This window comes from Cololabis saira, chromosome 14 (genome assembly GCF_033807715.1).
Source record: "Cololabis saira isolate AMF1-May2022 chromosome 14, fColSai1.1, whole genome shotgun sequence".
NCBI classification, from domain to species: domain Eukaryota; kingdom Metazoa; phylum Chordata; class Actinopteri; order Beloniformes; family Belonidae; genus Cololabis; species Cololabis saira.
The window spans coordinates 14,233,773-14,253,881 of record NC_084600.1 but is presented as its reverse complement, the minus strand read 5'-3'; the positions used below and the strand labels follow the sequence as shown (position 1 = coordinate 14,253,881).

The 20,109-nt window shown below is 42.8% G+C and overlaps 1 protein-coding gene across 8 annotated transcripts in view; it reads left to right on the top strand.

Moving 5' to 3' along the window:
• The window catches only part of nrxn2a (neurexin 2a), a 190,488-nt gene that overhangs the window by 88,393 nt on the left and 81,986 nt on the right, over positions 1–20,109 (top strand). For all 8 annotated transcript variants that reach the window (XM_061739796.1, XM_061739801.1, XM_061739798.1 and 5 more), the window contains 5 exons: positions 3,754–3,873; positions 4,871–5,252; positions 8,465–8,655; positions 8,757–8,930; positions 14,009–14,128. In XM_061739796.1, coding sequence (XP_061595780.1) covers positions 3,754–3,873; positions 4,871–5,252; positions 8,465–8,655; positions 8,757–8,930; positions 14,009–14,128 — 987 coding nt within the window. The remainder of the gene's footprint in view (positions 1–3,753; positions 3,874–4,870; positions 5,253–8,464; positions 8,656–8,756; positions 8,931–14,008; positions 14,129–20,109) is intronic.

The window sequence follows — 20,109 nt, the reverse complement described above, 5'->3', positions numbered from 1 at the left end:
TAGTCCGGATCAGGAAACCCAACATTATCAAAGCACATCGTTTAGCCCGTGTCTCTTATGCGTGATAATTAGGTACCAGTGTGAAGTGCAGCCTCTGAGCTGTCGCTCTTCTGGCGCCACAGGGGACACCAAGCAATCCTCGTTGTATTTTGATTGGTTGTCAAGTGACAACTGTGATATTTGCTGCTGTGGATCTTGCATTTATTATGGAACCACGTTTGAAATCAGGTTTTATTTCAGTCATTGCTCACGGTGTGGACTACCCTCTATTCTGGACCACATGTCCTGATAAATTACACAAAGAAACCTTTAGAATATATGTAAATAAATAGAACACATAATCAGAACTCAGGCTGATGAACGTGGCAATAACATCCATCAAACAGCTGTTAATGAAAAATGATGGATGCATTTAGAGGCAGATGAACACCGAATAAGAATTATTCTCTATTTGTGTAGAATGAAATGGGTCGTAGCTCGGTGATAGTGGGGTTTATGACTCAGATTGTGCTGCTTACCTGATAGCAGAAAACAGGCAGTTTAGGTGTTCATCCTGATAACAGCAGTGTGAGGAGATAAAAGCTGCCGCCACTGGAGCGGCAAACAGCTCGCTGGTTCTGGTCCTGCAACACATGAAGGCTGATGATGAACCACTGGAACTGAAAGTTGTTTCCACCCCTTTAATACGAATAGTTCCCAAATACGAATGAATTAGAATGAAATGTTTAAATGTTCATATTCAGTTTATTAATGATGTTCAGACGAAGGTTTCCACTCCAACCTGTTTATATATTCGCAAACAGCATCTCCACATTCAATCATCCGTATTAAAGACGTGATTTTATTACATGTTAATTTTACCTTAAAGACGGCTTCAAAGGTAATATAGCAAAGTGGGAAACATTTACTTACACAGTATTATCTATTTTACAAACATTTATAAGCATAATTAGCTTTCCATTATGTTAAATTGATTGTGCTGTATTTATTTGATCAAGGTGAGTAGAGTGTGTGTGTGTGTGTGTGTGTGTGTGTGTGTGTGTGTGTGTGTGTGTGTGTGTGTGTGTGTGTGTGTGTGTGTGTGTGTGTGTGTGTGTGTGTGTGTGTGTGTGTGTGTGTGTGTGTGTGTGTGTGTGTGTGTGTGTGTGTGTTGTGTGTTGTGTGTGTGTGTGCAGGCTCTTTTGAAACTGATACACTTGTAGAAAAGCAATTTTAAAAGATATTTGCATGCAAAACATATTATTAACATATTTAAATATGTTTATTTTATATTTTTTTCCCCTTGATCTGATTTTTAAAAATGCGCCTTCTGACCAGCAGATGGCGCTGTTCATACATGTACTAACAAGGGGAAAAAACGTGACGTATGTGAATGTCTCAGAATGCAGATTTAAGTGGTTTCCAGACCTGCTGCACTGGATGAATGCTGCACCGACGGCCTGTGCTGGAGATTAACTCTGCAGATGTAATAAAACATGCCTCGTTTGTGGGTTTTGTAGACAGTAATCACCAAATAAGCGCCATCGTACAATTTGCACCGAAAGGCTCACCGAGAATCTTAAATATATGTATTTGATTACTCTTGTGGATTACCTCGGTGCTTGATTCCAGGATCGATAGTTTAGATTTCACCAGCAAGAAATCAAAGAGCTCTGCAGCAACTGCTCTAAACTGTCCACGAGCGGATGCACGGAGGGGGGTGAAGGTTGTCTGAACAAAAGTTGCCACGCTGCTGTTGATTAATTCCTGGGCAACTGGAGAATAATAATTTACTCCGCACTGTTGATGCACAACAAATTAGGAGACAACCGTGACATGCTGTGATTAACATGCACATCATGCATGCAGAGTCTGGGCCCGCTCACTCACGCGCCTGGCCCCCCCGCACGGCTGCACCACGCCTTCGCCATTCCCTTCGTTTGACAGTATGGATCCAATCTGATTTTAAGTGAAGATCAATGTGGACCAAGCAGAATCTGTACATGTGCAGTTTAGTGTGGAGCCTCTGGATTCAGGGCTCGGGTGGAGGGAAGGCACTTTGAAAGGAAGTTCGATTTCAAAGGCTTCGCAATCAGCTCTCTCTGTGAGAAAACCCATCATTTTCCATCGTTTTAATGCCCCCCACAGACTCGGCTGCAGATCGCTTTCCCTAATAGGAAATGCAGTTTCATTATGAGCACGTCTCTCATGTTAACTGGGAGATGGAATCCACTGCAAGCCCACGTCCAGCAGCCGTCCAATTAATTATTGAATGTTTTATTTCTAAAAGCACTCTGCACCTTTGCAGAAGGATTGTGGACAAACAATGCGGATGCCGACCCGAGTGCCGTCACGTCTCTGGGGGCACAGAGGTCTCCATATGCTGAACCGCGTTGGGTTGCAGCTTCAGCAGTAACGAGGGCATCTCTGTCAATATAAACAGGTGCTTTTATCTGCTACAAGCCACTGCTGCGGGATGTTTTATGAAGACGTTAAGAAGTAATTTGTGAAACATTATCCATTTTTTATGAGTATTCTTTACTGAATGCCTAATCAGAGGCATGTTTTGGCACTCTTCTTCTTGTGGTGTCTCAGGAGTAGCAGGCAATAGTGTGAATCCTTTCAATTTATATGATTTATCTTAGCATTCACAAAGACCCTGCGTGGTTTCTAAACTTCAGGGATTGTTCTCCCCGTTTTTACTCGTTTACAGGCTGAGTCCTCACTTTTCCCTGCAAGGAACTGGATGTTTTCCTGCTTGGATATTAGTATGTTTGAGGTCAGACGTGCAGATTGCAGGGGAGGTCCCCTCCGCCATGCTCCTCTATTCAGCACACCACCATCGCCTCTTGTATTGCAGAAAATCGTATCCATATATCTACCTTTGTGATAGTGGTTTACAAGGTAAACATCTCTGTTATTCCAGCGGGTGCTTTGTTTTTCAATATCCAAGTAAATCCGCCGAGTGCAGAAGGAGCAGGGTTTGATGTTATCGATCCGAGCTGCTGCACAGCTGATGTTCGACAGCTGGACGGCGGCGACGCGTCGGGGAGACACTTAGTATGCAGCCCTGGACAAAGTCTCCCGGCAGAGTTTTATTTCCCCGAAGATGAAGCTGTGAAGTGATCGGAAACCAGTTGATGTTTTTCATTTATTGCCCTCTGTGCGTCCCCTGTAATTCTCCTGCACCCTGAGCTCAATTAGACAGACAAACCCCTAAAGGCGCAAGTCAGCTTAACCATGGCCAATTAGTTTCCCAAGCGATGTCAGAACTCCTTTGAACTGCCGTGTCGGCCTGTTGCATCGGCGCTGATTCAGTCTGACGGTGCCGCAGTGGCAAGCCTCTGCACTGTGACCTATTTTGGAACCAGTGAAAAATGCAGCAGAGAGTGCAGAAATATAGAAACTTCAAGCAGTATGCTTGAGCAGACCTCCAGATATTACCCAGAGGCCCTTTCTTCCCCCAGTAGACACTTCACAAATGGCTTTTTGAATAGACAGCAAATGTCACGCTGTTTCAGTACATTTTAAATATTCCTTTTAAAACAGACTCCGTCGTAGTTTTGTTGTCTCATTTATCCCCCCCCCCGCCCCGTATGCTGAGGGAATGCAAATTTCTGCCTGCCAGTGACTGTCTCCAGCAGTGTGTGTGTGTGTGAGCGATAAGTAAATGAACGTACGGACCCTGAGAGTGCTCCTCAATTTGGGAGTTTTATGTGGAAATACACAGCGCTCATGTGGCATGATTGTCACTTGATGCTTTTCTCCTCTCAGGCAAGGGACCGGAGACTCTGCTTGTAGGCGAGAAGCTGAATGACAATGAGTGGCACACGGTGCGGGTGATGCGGCGTGGGAAGACCTTGCAGCTCTCCGTGGACAATGCAACAGTGGAAGGTATTGTAACAGAAGATAAATCAATAACACCGATGGTAGAGACTAAGGCTACTCTGCTGAGCGAGATGCAGACATGGAACGATGCTGGCTGCAGGGCCGGCCCAAGCCTCCATGGGGCCCTGAGCAAAATGTGATTTTAGGGCCCTCTATTACTGCCAATAATACTGATTATTGATCATTCACACACCCACTTTAAACTTATTTCATGTTCTTCCCTGTCATTACAAATACACACTTTTTGTTGTAGTTGGATTGTAATCCACAGGGATTAAGACAACAGATTACCAAATTGCAGAAAAAAATTGCAGCAGTGTTGTAGCTCAGTATTACACAAACACAAAAACGTTAGCTTGCATAGTAAGCTATCTAACCAACCAGTTAAAAAGAGAAATCTCTCTTGTTTTTAAATAGCTAACGTTAGCTAATTTGCTACTATAGGCTGCCTGCGCACTAACTTTCAAGGCTATTGAGGGACTTTCCTAACTTGAGGAAACTTTTCACAATTTCCTTGGCACCAAACCTTACACTAAGACATGCAAACATACCTTTATCTTTCAGTTTTTTCTCCTCTTCATCTTTCATCCTCTTTCTTTTCTCTGCTCCTGACGGATAAGTCTGTTTTTGCAACATTGTGGACCTTCAACCTACTCCTCAGATGCGAAATGCTATGCACAATGCACGGTTGAATGAACACATTACCAGTGGAGCTCTGGAGCCGAGAGGCAGTAGTCAATATGCCAGTAGTCGTCTACTCTAGTCTGTTAACATAATATTGTTTATGTAATAGTAATTCATTATTGTGTTTTTGTACAATAACATACCTTTGATCATGTATGAATCATGAATCATCACTCACACATAAAAAAATTATTTTATTTTATTTATTTTTTACTCTTGGGGGCCCCCTAGTGGTCACGGGTCCCTAAGCAGCCGCTTAGTTCACTCATGCCTTGGGCCGGCTCTGCTTGCTGTTAACCTTGACGTCTGCGTCCTGCAGGGCACATGACCGGCGCCCACACCCGCCTGGAGTTCAACAACATCGAGACGGGGATCATGACGGAGCGGCGCTTCATCTCCGTCATGCCGTCCAACTTCATCGGCCACCTGCAGGCGCTGTCACTCAACGGGATGCTGTACCTGGACCAGTGCAAGAACGGAGACATCTCCTACTGCGAGCTGAACGCGCGCTTCGGCATGAGGCACATCGTGGCCAACCCCGTCACCTTCCTGACGCAGGCCAGCTACCTGGCCTTCTCCACGCTGCAGGCCTACGCCTCCATGCACCTCTTCTTCCAGTTCAAGACCACCAGCCCCGACGGCTTGATCCTGTACAACTCCGGGGATGGAAGTGACTTCATCGTGGTGGAGCTCGTCAAAGGGTGAGCAGCTCTGATCAGAACAGGGCTCTCAAGTCGCACGCATTGAGCGTGAGACTCACGCATTTCAATAAATTCAAACGATCTCACGCCACACATGGCATTTTTCACGCTGACTCTCAACTCTCAGCTCAGACCAGCTGTCTGGAGTAGTGATGCACCGATTGTTCGGTAACCGAAATTGTTCGGCCGAAAATGGCAAAAAAACACTTTCGGTGTTCGGTGGAATAAGTGGGGAAAAAAAACGAACAATTAATAACGGCGTTGTAAAATAAGGAAATAGACTGGCCGCTCCGTCCCGTAACGTTGCGCACTACATAAATCGTTGGCCAACCAAAAACTAACCCCATAAGAATTTTACCTAACATTCACCAGGAGGTGGAACCAAAACAACATAATGCTAGGAAATTTAAAAAAAAATCATTTTTTTATGTTCAATAAATATTTTCTACCTTGTAATTTTGTAAAAGATTTTTTTCTTTGAAAAGCATGCCTAAATCAAATGTATTTGATTTATGCAATGGTGAAAAAATTGGCAAAATAAATGAAAAACTGCTGAAGAACCATGTTCGGTATTCGGTGTTTATTATTATTTTCGGTTTCGGTTTCGGCCACAAATTTTCATTTCGGTGCATCACTAGTCTGGAGTTACCAACCAATCAGAAAATAGAATCTCTCTGCCAATTAAAAAAAAAAAAAAGAATCTATCAGCCAATCAGAAAATAGAATTTTTTGTTGCCGGTTAAGATCTAAGATTTAGCTTCGAGCGTCAATGCGTCTTCAATGCGTAGCGCACACACACACACACACACACAGACACACAGACAGACAGAATAACCACCATTCTTCAAGGGGCCGATTTGGGGCCAAATGTGGTGGATGTGTTAATTTATTTTTTCTGTTTGTTTGTTTGGAGCAGAATGAGCCCACTGCTGTTCAATTATTATTAGTATGCATCACTCAGACAAATTATTTAATATAGCATGAATATTGTGAAGACACAATGGCCACTGCAGTGTCTTCCTTTATTATATAATTAATAAAACAGTGTATTTTATATAGTGTAATTTGTTCTTTCTGAAGAACCTGCGGTCAATGGGACACCTGGAGGGAGATAACCCTCCCCAAATTATAAATAATAAAATAAATCTCACTCCAAGCTAACTTCAAAACTTGACAGCCCTGTTAGAACTATTTCTATACTGTGAGCTTCCTGATCTTTTCTTTCCTTTTCTGTGTTAAAAATGACCGAATCGTGACTCATGAATCCATTAGTGACACCTACGTTGCTGCTGTACGATTGCACGCCTGGTGCTTTGACAACATCACAGATACGCTCCAGATGTTTTATTCATGGCAGATCAGTTTGGTTACAAAGAGAAGGAGGTTGTAGGAACTGAGCAAGCAAACAATTAGTCAGCAGGAGGCCTCGTCAGATCCGGAGTAAGCCGAGTAAAAACACGGAGGCAGAAAATGGCTTCTTACGCTCCCGTCACCGCTCTCCTGCTGCTCGTTCTGTAACGTCTGAAGTGCAGATCCTCGTTCATCGCTGTTACTTTGATCTTTAACAAGATTCGGTTCGGACCGTGTGACCTCGACATGTCGAGATGACTGAAGCCGGGCGAAAGCCTCGGGACGTTCACTGATCCTGGGCGGCGGTTGCTCCCGTGACCATGTACGCCGTCAGGGGCCCCGCAAGCGTTCATTTCAATTATTTTATCATCCGGTAGCCAAACCGGTGGTAATAATCACAGTTGAGGAATAGCAGTCATTCCCAACCTCCTCAGATAAGCAGCTGGATTCCACCGCACTTGTGCCGACGTCTTCTGCTGGCAATCTTGGTGTCATATTAGACAGCCAGCTGAGCTTTAACGGCCACGTTGTCTGGGTTTCCTGGTCTTGCTGCTCTTTACAACATCAGGACAATCAGGCCGTACCTGACAGAACATACGACACAGCTCTTGGTTCAGGCTCTGGTCATGTCACGTATTGACTACTGTAATTCTTTGTTGGTCGGCCTTCCTGCTGCTCAGTTAAACCTCTGCAGATTACCCAGAATGCAGCAGCCCGTCTGGTCTTCAACCAACCCAAGAGAGTTCATGTCACTCCGCTGCTAATCTCCCTGCACTGGGTTCCAGTTGCAGCATCAAGTTCAAAGCTCTGATTCTGGCTACCTTCACTCCTTCATCCAGAGCTAGTAGTAGTACTAGTAGTACTAGTAGCATTATTATTAGTAGCAGTAGTAGTAGTAGTAGTAGTACCAGTAGTGGTAGCATTATTATTATTAGTACTAGTAGTAGTACCAGTAGTGGTAGCAGTAGTAGTGGTAGTGGTAGTGATAGTAGTAGTGGTAGTGATAGTAGTAGTAGTAGCATTATTATTAGTAGTATTAGTAGCAGCAGCTGTAGTGGTAGTAGTAGTAGCAGCAGTGGTAGTAGTAGTAGCATTATTATTAGTAGTAGGAGTAGTAGTAGTAATAGGAGTAGTTGCAGTAGTAGTTTTAGTAGCATTATTATTATTAGTAGTAGTAGTAATAGGAGTGGTAGCAGTGGTAGCAGTGGTAGTAGCAGTAGTAGTAGCAGTAGCAGTAGTAGTAGCAGCAGTGGTAGTAGTAGTAGCATTATTATTATTATTAGTAGTAGTAGTAATAGGAGTAGTTGCAGCAGCAGTATTAGTAGTAGTAGTAGCATTATTATTATTATTATTATTAGTAGTAGTAGTAGTAATAGGAGTGGTAGCAGTGGTAGTAGTAGTAGTAGTAGCAGTAGCAGCAGTAGTAGTAGTAGTAGTAGTAGTGGTAGTAGTAGTAGCAGTGGTAGTAGTAGTAGCATTATTATTAGTAGTAGGAGTAGTAGTAGTAATAGGAGTAGTTGCAGTAGTAGTTTTAGTAGCATTATTATTAGTAGTAGTAGTAGTAATAGGAGTGGTAGCAGTGGTAGTAGCAGTAGTAGTAGCAGTAGCAGTAGTAGTAGCAGCAGTGGTAGTAGTAGTAGTAGCAATATTATTATTATTAGTAGTAGTAATAGGAGTAGTTGCAGCAGCAGTATTAGTAGTAGTAGTAGCATTATTATTATTATTATTAGTAGTAGTAGTAATAGGAGTAGTAGCAGCAGTAGTAGCAGCAGCAGCAGTAGTAGTACTAGTAGTAGCAGTAGTAGCAGTACTAATAAAAGTAGCAGTAGTACTAGAATACTGATGATAAACTTGTTCTGCAGCTACATCCACTACGTGTTTGACCTGGGAAACGGACCGTCGCTGATGAAGGGCAACTCTGACAAACCCCTCAACGACAACCAGTGGCACAACGTGGTGATCTCCCGCGACAGCAACAACGTCCACGTCCTGAAGATCGACTCCCGCACCGTCACCCAGCACGCCAACGGAGCCCGGAACCTGGACCTAAAAGGTTTCCGTTAGTCTCGTATATCCAGTTCCCCGTTAACGAGTAACAGTTCTGTGTTTTCTCTCACTAAGAGACGTTCTCCTGCTCCTCTTCTGCGTTTCCAGGGGAGCTGTACATCGGCGGTGTCGGGAAGAGCATGTACAACAGCCTGCCCAGGCTGATAGCGTCCCGGGAAGGATACAAAGGCTGCCTGGCATCTGTGGACCTGAACGGCCGACTCCCCGACCTGCTGGCAGATGCCCTCCACAAGGTGGGCGAGGTGGAGCGCGAGTGTGCAGGTGAGGACACGCGCCACCTGCGACGCATCACCCGACTTCTGTTCGCTAATGTGCCGGGGGTCGGCTGAAACCGGGGGAACCGGCTGAGAGCTAGTTACGCCCAAACTGTTCCGGTGCTGAATAGCTCTGCTGAACGCTCCGCTGTGGCTGGCGAGGATTTATTCTGGGTTTATTATTTCTGATTTTACACGCTCAGATGTATACAGACGTACCAGGGCTCTGCAGCCGAGGCTCTCCGCCGCTTTTGTTGAGCCCTTTTAGGAAAAGTCTCCGTAGACTGAACAGTTAAGCAAAGAGACTCGGTGGTGTTGAGTAATTTCCCAGGTGATAAACGAGAACCACGACGCAGCAGAGCGTCTGGGGCAAAGAGCCTCTTTGCTTTTCTCCTCAAGTATGACAAAGAAAGATTCACTTAAAGTGTTGTGCATTGTCTTTATTTTTGTTGGATGACTACCGGCCGGCTGGATATTGATTTTTGCACGCGTGAGACACGTGTGTTTGTTTCTTTTTATTTAGGATCCACATTAGCATTAGCAACAGCATTAGCTATTCTTCCTGGGGTCCGACATACACACAACACACAAATTAACGCTTAGTACATAACAGACATACATTATACATGACAAAACAAAACAATAATAGACACAACTCCCTTAGTCACAAACAACACAGAGGAGAACTAAATCAAAATCATTCTCAGACATAAATACATAGAAATGAAATCAAATAAAACATCTTCATAAACAATAGAGGGTCTGCATTGACGTCACTTCCCCACTGGACCAGCCCCCTTACTCGCGCTTAGTGGCAAAATATCAGCAAAAATGGCTGCAACTAGTGGAGAAGACGGGATAACAGTCGATTATCGGCTTAAATTAAAGGCAGTTGGACTTGACAGTGACCCGTACAGTTACCCCAAGAACCAGTGGTCCATGGACATTAATATTTGGACACTAAACGAGTTTCCTGATATTTATATGTACTTAATTTCTACGCCGGGGAAATACACAAAGCAAAGCTTGAAGGCTTACCAAAGTCTTGACGCTTGGTCCCACTTCAAGGCAGGATTTGTTGGCGAAATTAAAGTGATGAGCACACCGAACTTTATGATTTGACCGTTTAATGTTAGCTACCCAAAAATCCTACATTACCTGTTACAAAATGGGAACCGCAAATCCACGTTTCGGTGCCTGAATCCAGTTGTTTCTGCGAATTGCAGCAATCCATTTGTCTCTCTTAAGCTTATTTTTCGGCAGTTTGTAAAATGATAACTCCGATTTGTTGCTAAATGAGTACAGTCGATCGCACAACAGCTCTTTCCCATTTTAGATGTTTTCCAGTTGCTCAAACTGAAAGTTTACGCTGCCACTCAGTCTTTCTGCCACTCAGTGGACGTAACCCACTGTGAAGTCGCATCTGTGACCTCATGCTCATTCCCTCTACACCTGTCTGAAATGACCTTATCTTAGAATTCTTGACCACTTTTCACCTTTATTGTGATAGGGTTTACACTACCTGTAATTCCATTTAAACTTCATTCTGTTCCTTCCAAATGTAAAATCATAATTCATTACATTTTAAAAGATATTGTTTCAACTGAATCTTAAACCAATATTTGCTATCTACATGAGAAATGTGAACGGGTATAGAGTTCCAGCCAACCATGGCTCTGTAAAAAAAAGTTCTCTGTATCATACCTGTTCTCACCCCTGGTAGTATGAACCACCTTTCTGATGTCATTCTTGTGTGTAATCGCCATCCACGCTGTTGGGAAGCTCCTCCTCCTCCTAATTGCAGGGGAAGTTTGCCGCCGATGAGCGAGGGTGCCTGGGACTTGGCGAGCGATGCCACACACAGCTGTGGACATAAAACCGCTCCCCGGTAGCTGAGTGGAGCAGTCCTGCAGCAGAGACGTTTAGAGCGATCACTGCAAGCAGGGAGGCTGATGGAGCGCAGCTGTGTCGAGCAGAATGAAACAAGTCATAAACCGTGCACTTGTGTGCACATCAATCTCTCATCCAGCTGAGCAGAAAACCTTGAACACTGTTAAAGGGAAGTATAAGTTCATGAGTTGCTGGGTACATTTGAATCCCTGACTCAGACTATTAACTAACGGGGCGTTTTGCAACCAGATCCTGGAGTCCAGTGATGACACCGCAGATGATGTCACAGTCATTTGCCTTTCTTGCTCCGGGAGGATTGTAAATATCAAGATGACCTATGAACACTCTCACTAGCTATATTTTTATATATATACACAGTTGTGTGAAAAAGTGTTGGCCCCCTTCCTGATTTCTTATTTTTTTGTATGTTCGTCGCACTTAAAGGAGCTTGAGGCTCCTTTTAAGAAATGAGACTCTCTAGCGCCACCCTTCACCACGACGGCCGTTGGGGGTACTGCAGCCAACAGTGAAGCCGGCACGGGAGAACGGGGAGAACCTGCATGCAGCATCATGTGACGTCACATCCACAGCCCAGCGCGGGAAATTCGGGACCGAATTGCAGCACATTTTGCAGCACACAGCCTGTTCAAGGCAAAGGAGAGATACACTAGAGGGCTCATTCTTTTTGGTTTGGAACGCTTCATCTGACATTATTACTAGAAAACTTAAAATGTATACAGATTTTTTTCATAAATCTTGCCACAATCCGGCCTCAAGCTCCTTTAAATGTATCAGATCATCAAACAAATTTAAATATTAGACAAAGATAACACAAGTAAAAACAAAATGCAGTTTTTAGGGGGCAATCACTTTTTTATATATATATATATAATCAGCAAGGATATTAAGACAGTGGGAATTATTCTGGCCGGATGGTATATTAAACCAAGGTTCAATGAAAGATTGTTTTTAATCTAGGTAAGGCTTTACATAATAAAAACATTAGAAGTGAGTTACAGTGTAGTACTTAACATTATTTACATTCAAATTCAGATGGTTTAAATAATTCAGTCATCAAAAGAGTTTTTAACCTGATGTAGAGGAACTGAGAGTTTCAGCGTTTGCTCCAGGTCTGTGGAGCATAGAAACTGAATGCTGCTTCTCCATCTTCCACTCTGGTTCTGGGGACACAGACGAGACCTGAACCAGAAGACCGTGGAGGTCTGGGTGGTTGCTATGGCAACAACAAGTCTCCAAAGTATTTTGCTCCTGAACCGTTCAGGGATGTATAAACTACCAGAAGGGTTTTAAAGTCTATTCTCTGAGATTCAGAGAACCCAGTGTAAGGATCTCACAACCGGAGTGATGTGGTCCACTTTCTCAGTTCTGGTGACCCGGGCAGCAGTGTTCTGGATCAGCTGTCTGATTGGCTCTTTAGGCAGACCTGTGAAGACACTGTGGCAGTAATCAATTCCACTGAAGCTAAACCGATGGATGAGTTTCTCAAGGTCCTGCTGAGACATTAGTCCTTGATCCTGGAGATGTTCTTCAGGTGACAGAAGGCCGACTTGGTGATTGTATTAATGTTACTGAAGGTTCAGCTCTGAGTCCATGACTAGCCCAGATTTCAGGCTTCATCAGTGGTTTGTAGCTGTGATACCTGAAGCTGTGTGCCTCTTAAACGCTCTTCCTTTGGTCCTAAAAACCTGCATTTGTTTGTGTCCAACTGAAGACAGTTGTGGGACATCCTCTCAGTGATTTGTCCTTCGCATCTACTGGTACTCAACGCTTGAGTGGGACCATTGTCACCTGGTGACATTGTAATGTAAAGTCATGCCTCATCTGTTTAGTTATGGTAACTTATCTTGTTGTTAATTGTTATCTAATACTACTACTACTACCGCTACTACTACTACTGCTAATATTACTACTACTACTACTACTACTACTGTCATTTAGCAGTCACTTTTATCCAAAGTGACTTATATCTGAGAACAACACAAGCACATAATCACATATTAAGGTCCAGCTGGATTAGTGCTGGTCAGACTGCTGTGAGTCCAGTTTGACTCAGGTGCTGCCATGCTAGCGCTAGATTATTTTGTTCCCTTCTCACCCAACACAACAATCCCTTTAAAACTGCAAAACTACATCTTAAAATCACCATCATAATATCATCTTGGCCTGAGTGCAGATTTCTCAGTGCTGAGTCATGCAGAGAGCTGAACAAATCCTCCAACTCATCCTGATGACCAGAGAAGTTAAAATAAATGCAGAAGTGCTCCTTAAAGAGCTGAGTCTTGAGCTTGAAAGTAGGTGCAGGTCGGACAGAGTTTGGTAGGTCATTCCACCATCGAGGAACAACGGAGGAGAGTCTGGCTACTGATTTCAGGCCATGTTGTGGTGGAAGCACCAGGCGTCTTTCACTTTTACTGAGCAGCAGGAAGGCCGACCAACAAGGAATGACAGTAGTCAATGTGTGACATGACCAGAGCCTGAACCAATAGCTGTGCCGTATGTTCTGTCAGGTAGGGTCTGAGTGTCCTGATGTTGTAAGAGCGTAAGAGCAAATCAGCAAGATATCTGAACTAGAGGAAGCATGTAGATGTTAAATAGGAGGGGTTCTAGGATTGAACCTTGGGGAACTCCACACGTAATTTTTGTCTTTTCCAATGTAAAGTTACTTATTGACACAAAGTAGTCCCTGTCCTTTAAGTAAGACTCAGACCAGTCATTTACTGTGCCAGAAAGTCCGACCCAATTTCCTAGTCGATCTAGTCAAACGGTGTCAAATCTAGTGCATAAGAGTGTGCAAAGGAAGTCAGTCTGAAAACTACATCAGTGTCTTTGTGGTTAGTAAATATCTTCCTTTGGAAGACAGGTAGTCATAAACATACATCAGAGCTGTGATTGAGTTTACCTTCATCCCAAACACAGAAGCTCAAATATCCAACTTCAGATGGTGAGCTATGTACATAACAAGCATAAAATATGCAGGAATTTCAGCAACTCTACTCTTGTGATGTTACAGAACAAAAAACATAGAGATGAAAGGACTTTATGTTGCAACAATTACTGGCTTACTATTATTTCATCCCTTTTCTTCACCCATTCTCCCCTGAAAGGAAGTGAAAATGCATTAGCAAAAGTAAAAAACCAACAACATTTGGTTAATATGCTGTGTACATCCTGCAGGTCCCAGCACAACCTGTACAGAGGACTCATGCCACCACCAAGGTGTGTGTCTGCAGCAGTGGGAGGGCTTTTCCTGTGACTGCACCATGACCACCTATGGGGGACCTTTCTGCAGCGACCGTAAGTAAAGTTGCGCTTCGCATGACCGGGTGGAATGTTGAGAAAAGTTGTTTTGGGGTCATCATTGAGATCATAAAGAAAAAAACAAGAAAAAAGCCAACAAAATGTGAAATATATACCACATATTTTGGATGTGTAGGTTTTTAAGCACTCTAAAGATGTGACACTTGAGAATACATTTTTAGATTATCACAGTTTTGATTGACACTACATTTGCCTCGAAGGCACTGAAGATTGGTCTTTAAAAAGCACTAAAATGGTTGTCTGGTTCTCCTGATAGACTGATGGACATTCTAGATTTACTGTTTAATAAAAAAAAACCTCTATATCCAAAACATCTTGTCTGATTCCTGGAACCATATTTCAAAGTGCTTTAGGTCTGAGATAATAGAACCAAACATCACCAAGCACTTTTCATCCTTGTAATAGCAAAAGATTAAGTTTATCGGTCCAGTCAGGGCACGTTCAGCTTCATTTGTTGCAGAGTCATTTGGAGTTACTGGAAGAATTGTGCCTCTGTGGTAATCATTATTAAAATGTGCTGTTATGCAGTATTGTTTTAAGACGGAAAAGTACATTACATGCTGAAAACTCTGTAAGGGAGCTATCGGAGTATAATTTGATGATAAAAGTCCTGATTAAAAAGTATTTTTTCTTTAAAAAACTGTAAGGAGAAAAGAAAATCACCTCACTATTGGTGCTTATGAGCACATTTATTCTCACCGATGGCACTTCGGAGAATTCAGCGAGTTTAGACTCTATATAAATTGCTTTCTTGAGTAGATGTGACACACGTTTTAGCTCAATATCAGAAAGATGCTCCCCTCCTCCAGGTTATCTAATTAATGTGCTTGTTTTCTTGTCCTTGAACAAACATTAAAATTGGCATAATGGCATGATGAATTGTTGCAAATGAAACATCCGTTGTTTGTTCTTTGTGGCGTTTATGACATCCCTAAATAGCCAAAGTTTTACTGTGTTTCACTGTGTTGAAGCTTGTTTTTGCTAACGGGTGGAGCTTGACAGCAGCCAAACCATTCACATGTTTCTTTGTCTTTTTCTTTCATGTGCTTTAGTCTTTTACAATGAACATTAGAACAAAATGATATGTAGATTGAATTCCTTTTTTACTAATAACACAAGTTAGTCTTCCTAAGCAACAACATATGGCAGGGACTCCAGCAACCCTGCAACCATTTACAGGATAAAGCACGTGTGATGGATGGATGCATGATGGATGCATGATGGATGCATGATGGATGCATGGATGGATGCATGATAAATGGATGGATGGATGGATGGATGGATGGATGGATGGATGGATGGATGGATGGATGGATGGATGCATGATAGGTGGATGCATGATGGATGGATGGATGGATGCATGGATGGATGGATGCATGATGGATGGATGGATGGATGGATAGATGGATGGATGGATGGATGGATACATGATAGATGGATGCATGGATGGATACATGATAGATGGATGCATGGATGGATGGATGCATGATGGATGGATGGATGGATGGATGGATGGATGGATGGATGGATGGATGGATGGATACATGATAGATGGATGGATGGATGCATGGATGGATGCATGATAGGTGGATGGATGGATGGATGCATGATAGATGGATGCATGCATGGATGGAAATTAAGGATACATTCTTGCTTTTTTTGTTCCTCTCTCCTTGAAAACATGTCTTTAGATATGGAATAGTTTGGGATCATTGTTGTCCCATTTTTTATCCTCTGTTGGGAACAGGTCGGGAACTGCAAGCGGGTCAGTCCAGTAGCCCTCGCCTCTTCCTCAGCTATGCCTTTGTAATATGTGAGCAAAAGACGTTTGGCTCTTTGCATTTATGTTTCCATCCAAACGAATGTAACATACCTTTGCCATGAATTTGCCCAGGAATACTTGCTGTACCACTGCAACTCCACACTATCAAGGAATTTGGCTTTTAAACTGCTGATAAAAGTCTGGTGTGTCCTTTAAGTTCAGACCACACATCACCCATCAATGCCACCTCTGGACAACGTAAGGCTTCGTTACACCATGCAAACTTTTAAAGGGGACCTATTATGAAAAACAGGTTTTTTCTTGCTTTAACATATATAAAGTGGTCTCCCCTCAGCCTGCCAACTCAGAGAAGGAGGAAAGAACCAAATTCTGCAGTGTCTGTACAGCTGCCCGGATGAGCCGTCCAGTGTGATGTGGATCTACGAGCTGTTCAGATTCTGCTCCCTTTCGTTACGTAACCAAAATGCGATTTACATAGGTTGGCCTCCGATGCGTGAAACCACGCCCACAACTAACTCCGCCGGCCGGAGCTTCCGCCATTTTTTCGTAGCAGTGTATCACGTCATTCAGGCAACCAATCAGCACAGAGCCTCATTATCAGAGCCCCGCCCACTCAGAATCCCGCATAGATAATGAGGTTAGAGAATGGGAAGATAAAGACATGGCTCAGAGGCTGAATTTCTATCAAAAGCTGGTTTTTAAGACATTCAAGGCCTGTTTAAAATAGGTATTAGATGCCATAATAGGTCCCCTTTAAATAACATTCACAAATGTAACTCGGTTACATTGCCCGACCAAGATTCAAAGCGATCCGTTGCCCGCGTGGTTATTTGAGCTCCTGACGGTTGACGGTCCTGATGCAGCGCCATCACTGATTGCATTGAAATTCTTTAAGATGTTTGATTCATCTAATGGTGCTAAAAGGAGAAATATGCAAAACCTTTCCAATTTTCTCTTGAAGTACACGATTTTGTAACTTTTTGGTGATTTTCTCTTGCATTTTTTTTTTTAAAAGGTGGAGGTTCTTTGCCAGTTTTAACCCCTCCAGAAATTTGCCTGTCATGGGTGCCGATTTTGCACCAAATTATCATTTCAATCATCTGTTGACATCACCTCTTCGAAATGAAATCATTATTTTTGCTCTTTCATTCTCCGATTGCCCACAGAGCGACTTTTTCTGCAACGAGGGGCACGGTAATGACGCCTAAATGAAAAATCGTTGAAAAGAAGGAAAAACATCTTGGGTTCACACTGTCACAAAGTAATAAAACTTTATTTAATTGATATTTCTCAGCTTTCTTTTGTTTGGGGTTTTACAAAAGCGGCAGCAACAAGCTTATTTCAATACTGACCGAACCTGTCTTCCAGGACGGGGGCAAATTAGCTTAAAATTGCAAAGAAGCAGAGCTGTTGGTAAACAGGAGCTGGTAATTTACCAATGTTTGAAGTTCATTTTATTTCTTGTAGCAACCCAATTCATACATGCATGAACCTTCTTTCTTGGCACTTAAAATATTTAAGTTGCTGTTGTTGGTCCAGTCCACAGAGAGATCTCACAAAAAGAGGCAAAGCTTTTCAGAAACTCTAGCCAGGCACAAAGATTACTGTGTCCACACCTTTGAGGAGCTCACCTGACGCTGTGCATCTTAAGTAAGTGCTGGCGGTAAGATTTTAAAACCAAAACAAGATATGCAGCAACCTTGCAGTGATGTGGGATTTGGTGTCTCCAAGTGAGGGTGATTTGTGGTTCACCACTTTGTACTGAGCCAAATATTCATAGATTTTGTTTTGTATAAAACTCCCCATGCAAAGGCCCTTTAAAGATACTCTTTCTAAGATGCCAACAAATAGACATTTTTTCATTGTTTTTTTTCCACAAAGATCAAATTTCACTGCAGCATCTTCATCTCTCCATGTTCTGGGAGGGCTCTCAATCACGCGGGTGGTAAATGGCATGGCTGGCCAATATCAAAGGTCAAGCCGATACATCAGTCCTTCTTGGAAGATTTAACAAGCCCCGTGCTTCACGGCGAGCCATCATCAAGGTCTCTAAAACAAAGGGAAATGTGCCTGTAATGTGAGAATACTAACAAATATGTGGGCAGGACAGTGTTTTGTAACCATCAGTGTTAGCTGGCGAAGCCTTGGCTCGCCCAAGCCACAATCTGCTTCTCGGTTCATCGCTCCAGTATGAAAGTCTAACAAATCTCCTCCTCCTGACCTTTGTCCAGAAGGTCAGTGCTGCATTTTACTGATGAGATTTCTTCCTTTCTTTCCTTTAACTCCTTAAAGAAAGTAGAAGAAACCTTCAGAGCTCGTCGTGTTTCTCTGCAGGGTTTGCGTCTCACTATATTGATATTCATATACTGAAATCAATTTACCAAGTTTGCTATAAACATCTGTGCTTATTACCTGCAGGTCAGTGTTTCATCACCAGAATCATCTGGAATGATGTTCAGTGCTCAGTTTTCCGCACTTTCTCCGGTAAACATACGGAGTGTGTAATTATTGGTTAACCTCTGTAGTTACGGATAATTGTTTTGGCATATTCATTACCTGCCTGTACGATAGTGTGTGTGTGACACACTCGCAGCCGCGCAAGTGTGTACCCATGAGCTCATTTCCAAGTGATAATCTTAAGCAAATAACCAGTCATTTTCAATTCATAGGAAAAATATTACTTCACATAGAAATTATTCCACTGATATTTCATTCAGCTCATAAAGAAAAAGCTGACAACGGTTGTGACAACTGCAGGACTTCCCATGACACAACGCGGACATTAAAGTGCTGAAAGCTACGATGAGTTGTCTGATGTGAACTGTGTCATAACAGCTCTTGCAAACGTCTCGCTAATCATCTCTCAACGTCCTCCACTGCCGCTCTGTATGGCGACATACAATAAACTGCTCACACGCCGAAGAAACACATGACATCACATCCGATATAGCTTCACCTAAACACAGCGTGGCGTCCGTCAGCTACCTGCAGACTGGAACCCACCTCCCTCGTAATTTGTGAGTAAACGTTTCCTCTATTTTTTTTTTCTTTTTTAGGTTCCCAAAGTACCATATCCAGTTTACTTACTTGTTACATATTTTTCCTTCATTAATAAAGGTAGCGTTGTCAGATGACTGTGTAGGATTGAATGGAGACCTAGTGCAGACTGTTACGTGTAGGTGTAAGACCAGGTGCGCAGTATTTTCAGTTTAATCAATCAAATTTTACAAAATATGTCATATTTTCATTTCATTTTAAGCAAATTACCTCCAAAATGTCCAAAAATATTTGGAATATTGACTAAAAAAACTGGCCATCGTGAGACTGGAAGAGAAAACCACAGATCTTTAAGCGAGGCAACGTGTACCTTAGATGTGGCTAAATTAATAGTTTTATACATTCTTAAAGAGAGAGAATTCACTGGCGAGCTCAAAAACATCAAAAGAACTGAAAAACCTCAGAAGAAAAGAAAAAAATCCTTCACATCGACAGAAGTCAGGAATACTTTGAAGAAGGTCGGCATATCGCTGGCAAAGTCCACAATCAAGAGATGCCTTCATGAATGTGCTCACTACAGACGACTGGTGACACTGGAACATGAAAGCCAGAAACATCTGTCAAGGTCTCCCGTGTTCTGGGATCAGGTTCTTTCTAAAGATGAAACCAAGATAAACTTGTACAAATGGTGGGAAGAGAAAAGTATGGAGAAAGAAAGGACTAGCTCTCGATTGAAAACATACTACATCATTGTAAACATGGTGGAGGGGGTGTCATGGTATGGGCGCGTGCGTCTAGAGAACTATTCTCTGCTCACAAATGCTTCAAAACTGAGGGACAGAAGTTCACATTGCAGATAATGAACCTAAAGATTCTCTTAAATACCTTTTTCAAGGAAAAATAGATGTATGCCCAAGTTAGTGGCCTGGTCACGACCCAGCGGAGCAGCTCTTCAGGCGACGGGGGCAGGCAGATACTATTTCATCCGCCAAGTAAAAATTATGATTACATTTAAAACAGTATCACATTCACTAACTACATTCGGGAGCCTGAAAGTGACGGTACGGTGCTGAAAAGGTTTGTAATTCTTCGGGGGTTAATGCCGTATTTCTGTGAGAGATCTTACACCGAAGCTGAAAGTCTGCACTTTGATCAATGTTGAATGTTTTATTTCAGA